The sequence below is a fragment of the Vigna unguiculata genome, chromosome 6, assembly GCF_004118075.2.
Source record: "Vigna unguiculata cultivar IT97K-499-35 chromosome 6, ASM411807v1, whole genome shotgun sequence".
NCBI lineage: Eukaryota > Viridiplantae > Streptophyta > Magnoliopsida > Fabales > Fabaceae > Vigna > Vigna unguiculata.
The window spans coordinates 3,573,196-3,578,324 of record NC_040284.1 but is presented as its reverse complement, the minus strand read 5'-3'; the positions used below and the strand labels follow the sequence as shown (position 1 = coordinate 3,578,324).

Genomic DNA, 5,129 nt, shown 5'->3' with positions numbered 1-5,129 from the left:
TTTACTTTCAATACCTGCACTTTCACTAATCACACACCTCACTTTATTATAATTATACTCTTTATTTAAATATTATAATTATAATACTTAAATATAATTATATAAATAACTTATTTATTTATATATAACAATAATTATATTAATCTTTTTAATATAAATTTTATAAAAAAAAACTATCCTTACGTATGCATGGTTTCATTGGTGTTATTATTATTAGTAACAAATAATTCTTGTCCCATGAATTTAAGAACAACAAACGATAAGGTAAAGCATTGTATTTAATAAAATATTTAACTAAAAGGTCTAATTCAGGATTTTAGTCACATAACTGATTCTTACTTTAGAATTGTTATTGTATCTTTCGTAACAAGTTGTTCTCCATTCTCAATTCTTACTTTAAAAATATCTAATTTGTTGAGCTCCTTAAAATTTTCTCGATCATGAGTCATGTGGTTTCTACAACCACCATCTAGATTTGTTGGTTGTGACATGATGTTGTAAAAAATAGTTTCTCCTCTTATTCATTGTTCTACAATCTTGACATTTTCTTGAAGATCTTGAGATTTGTATACCTTTTCCACATGTCCCACTTGACCGCATTTGTGACATTTTACATTTGGTCTTCACCAACACAATTTGGGTTGATGACCTGTTTTCTTGAAACAGGGACAAGATGGAAAAACTTGTGTGTCGTTGTATTTACTCTTTTTGTGATTTTTTTACTATGAAAACCTTCTCTTCCATGTGAAGAAAAACACCTTCAATCGCATGATCTCCTCTCATTAATCTTTGTTATTCTTGTACTTGTAAGGCATGTATCACCTTTGTCAAAGTGATAATAGACAAATCTTTTGTGTTTTTCAAGGAAGTCATAAATGTTTCATATCTCTCTGACACCATCCCAAAACCTTTCTCAACGAGTCTGGAATCTAGAAGCTCATTTTCCAACAATTTTATCTTATAGACAATACCCAACAATTTGTTTAACTTTGCCTTTGCCTTTCTTGTCTTTTTTTTTTCTTGTGCATTTTTATTTGAGCCATGGTGGGATTTTCAGACAAGAGAACATCATCTCCCTCCACGACTTCCTATAAATCTAGTCCTCTAAATAAGTTTGCATTCTTACAACCCATATATCATAACTTTCATCATCAAAGGGTGGAATAACGACTTGTAAAATATTTTCTTCCATTCTAGAGGTCGTAAGAACAATGACGCTAATACCACTATTGTGAATTTTAGGGTATTTGGAAATATGAGAGGTATGAAATATATAAGAGGTATGTTATATGGAAGGATTTGTTGTTGTATTTTATTGATGTATCCTATACATATAAGCAAAATATAATAAAATATCAAATATAAAATATTTACAATATCTCAATCTTAATCTAAAATAATAATTAATTTCTAAAACTGAATCATTTCTTAAAAAACTAATTTAAATAAAAAAAGTTATCAAGTAAATATTTTCAACAGTTTTGTATAGTCTATAGGACAAATTTGAAAATTTTGAATTTACAAAGGTGCTGAGTATAATTAAGGGTGCAAGAAGCAAAAAGCTTATTAGCTTTTATGGTTCTGATCCAATCTTATTCTGGTTGGGCCGAAAGAAATTATAAATAAATAAATAAATAAACTTATGCATAAAATAAAAGTTACTATGTCTAGTTGATTTTCTCCGTAAAGACTTTTAAGAGATAAAGTATGGAAGAAAAAAAGAGAAACGAAATTAATTTCTTTAAAAGTTAAAATTAGTTCGGGAATAAATTGAAAAATATATATGTGAGAAAACTTTTACAAGTTAACTTATACATAAATTAATATTCAATTATAAATAAGTCAATCATTTTCTTTTTTTTTCCTTTTCTTTTAATTTTTCATAGAAAAACTTGTGCAAATTGGTTTAATTTATCCTAAAACTCATTTCATTTTTTTAGTAGAAATGTCAGTGAAGAAGTTTGTACAAATAAATCACTCCTTAATTCCCATTCCATTAAAAGAATTAAAATCTTGCCAGAAAAGTTGTGCTACTTATTGTTGGAAGGTGTCAACAATATTATTAGGTAACGTACAAATTCTTTTATTAATTTTAATAAGATTAACCTAGTTCAACAAAAAGGAATTAAAAAGTGAAATAGAGCAAAATCAAGCCGAAAGAATAGACAGGAAGGAACGTGGTGGAATATATAATTATTTAAATTTTTTATTTTAACAAAATTATTTATTATTTTTTAAGAATTTATATTATAGGAAAACTTTCTTTACTTTCTTCAGAAAAAAAAAATCATTTCATCTCGATTTGAAAGGTGTGGTAAAGAAATACACGTCATATGGCTAGATGTATTGTATTTAAAATGTTACATCTACTTGTACTTTTAATTTTTTCACTTTTGAATTATAAAAATGTCATTTTAGTTTCAAGTTGTTTTCCTTTGCATTTAGAGAATATTAGGGAAAAAAAACGGAAAACAACTCTTACTTTTGTTAATTTTTTAGATTTCTTTGAAATCGGATCGAAAACAAAAGAACATTAAAGTACATTAAACAATAACACAATGTCCGACTCTAAAAGTTTATTATTGTCTAGATTTTGTTTGAATAAACTTGAGCATGAACATTCCCCGAGCAGATAAATGAGAAAAAGACCAAAATTAATTGAGCATACATTAAAGAAAGTTGTGGAATAGGAAGTGAGACAGAAATGGTGTATTGGTAGACGTTGAATAGAATATAAGCTGCGTAGTATCCTAGTCTATATACATGGGACATTGAATATACAAATATTGTGTATTTACATGAAAAGAGTTGAGAAAAATTATACATCTAAATTGTGTGGTATAGATGTGAAAGGCAAGAAGAAGAGAGATAATAGAATTTACAATGTTGAACCGAGGCACTTTACATGATGAAATCAGAAAGATTGAAGTATGGTTAGAAGGGTGAGGGAGAAAGAATGCATGGTTAAAAGTTGTAATCTCAGCAGCTTCTGGTTGTGGTCAAAGGGTCATAGTCGGCTTTCACAAAGCGGCCCTTGACACGCCTTCTGACGTCGGCCCTGGCCTTGCGAGAGGCATACCGAACTTGTTTATCGAACCTAAAAAAAGATGTGGATTGAAAGAAATCCTTGAAAGAAAAGAAAGCAGAGGAAAGGAAATTGAGGCAGTGGATGACTTACTTTCGCGCCTTCTTCTTTTCCTTGTAACGCAAGACAGCATTGGTGCGGTTGGCAGAGTGTAGGGAATTGTCAGGACAAGGATGTTCTCCCATCAAAACCATGGAAGAAGAAGCCCCGCAGTCTTGATAGTCTCCGGTAATCCCAGAAAAACAAACAATCGGTTCCGTTTTAGTACTCAAAATCGAATCTGCAGATGCTGCGTTGCTGCAAGCATTCACCTCGGCAGACATGTCCTTTGTCCCAAACAAACTATCAATTCCGCCGTTTTCAAATAGCTCTTCGGAACCAAAAAGTTCTTCATACTTCTCAATATTTAGATCCACTTCATCCATGTCAAAATCTTCACAACATAATGCAGGGCATTTTTCATTGGTAGCAACTCCAACACTCTCGCTGTTCTCATTAATACTCATTAAGCCTAGTTCTTGCTCGCATGTAGTACACTCCCTGATGGAAGGGATATCCAACACAAATGACCATATTGAAGACAGTTCCGCGGCTGAAGGGCAGCCGGAGTAGCAACTGATTCCCTGTCTCTTATGTGTCCAAGATGTAGACACTCCGTCACCCAACCAATCACAATTCTGACACACTGAAATTTTCTCCTCAACACACCTCACAAAGGCAGCTTGTGAATTGCATCTCTCGCACAAAAGGGTTCGTGAATGACGCCTGGAAAGGGCATTAGCAGAATGCACACTCCGATCACAAGACAAACATAAGCACGCAGCATCAGAACGGCAGTACACCATGGATCTCTGCTCTCCACAAAAATCACATATATAACCCATCTATCTTTACACTTTTTCCTCTTCCCCCTCTCACAATAGATCAATCTGAACATGCACAACCCATTAGGAAAAATTAATTCCAACAAAATATCTTCACCTTCATCACAACAAAATCATACAATACAAACTCTTTCTTTCAAAATAATACCAATAAACAACAAAAATTCCACAAACATGAATCAACTGACACAGAATCTTATACCCAAATAAACAAAAAATCAAAAGGAGAATCAAATAACGAATCACAACATACTAAAAAAATTACCAGTCTCTTCAAATTCTCAACGTCTTTCACTGCCTTAATCCCAAGAAAAACATGAACTTTAAAAAAAATTCACAGACAAAAACGTGGGTTTTCACGCTATACTATACGAGAAAGCAGAAGTGAAGAAAATTACCTGATGGCAAGGAAGACAAAGAGAACAAGATCAGTAAGCAAAAAAAGGGTGTTGCTTTTTCAAAAAAAAATATTTTTTTATATCTCTGCAAAACTTAAAAGCAAAGAAAGAGTGCTGGAACTAGAAGCAGCGAACTTTTTGAAGAGAACAACAGGCCCTTTCTCTCTCTTACTTTTTGTGTGTCTTTCTCTCTCCCCTCTTCTGTCTTCTGCTCTGCCGTGTGTTGTGTTGAGAAGTTGAGATAGAAAGGAATAGGAAGATAGAAGATGGATAAATGTAGATGAGATATGAAAAGAAAAGAAGAATAATGCAAATGGTGTGTGTGTGAGAGAGAGTGTGTAGCTAATGTGACATAAGCAAAGGTGATAAAAAGTTCAAACAAAAGAGGAAAAAAATATACAATGCAAGTGGGGCCATGTCCTTTTCTCAATGAAAGGAAAAGGTTGGCCTTTCCCTTTTTCCTTTCTCTCCCATTGCAAACTATAATTAATAAATAAAACAATTATTATTATCATTATTATATTTTTCTCTCCTTCCCCCTCTCAATCTGCTTGTGGGTCTCCGACTCTTCCATGGATTTCTTTTCATTTTGAATGTAAAGAAACTTCATAGATTTATTTCCACAATTACAACTAATAAAACAATAACCTATATATAGGGTTTAAATAGTCATTCGATTTTAATTTTCATTTAATTTTTTCAATTTGATCCTATTTTAAAATTTTTATTTAATTTGATCCTAAATTTTGAAAATATTATTCA

The 5,129-nt window shown here is 31.7% G+C and overlaps 1 protein-coding gene across 3 annotated transcripts; it reads right to left on the bottom strand.

Annotated features, from left to right (window-relative positions):
• Positions 1–2,694: 2,694 nt before the first annotated feature.
• On the bottom strand, positions 2,695–4,713 carry LOC114189260 (zinc finger protein CONSTANS-LIKE 9-like). Of its 3 annotated transcripts, none has more exons than XM_028077991.1 (3): positions 4,540–4,713; positions 3,179–4,014; positions 2,695–3,097 (listed from the first exon to the last, which is right to left on the bottom strand). In XM_028077991.1, exons 2-3 carry the CDS (start codon positions 3,967–3,969, stop codon positions 2,980–2,982), a joined length of 909 nt encoding a protein of 302 aa, XP_027933792.1. In that variant the 5' UTR covers positions 3,970–4,014; positions 4,540–4,713; the 3' UTR covers positions 2,695–2,979. The 3 variants fall into 3 exon arrangements, with proteins under 3 accessions (XP_027933792.1, XP_027933791.1, XP_027933790.1); XM_028077990.1 differs by having other exon boundaries at positions 4,235–4,693; XM_028077989.1 differs by having other exon boundaries at positions 4,368–4,692.
• Between the last annotated feature and the right edge of the window lie 416 nt (positions 4,714–5,129).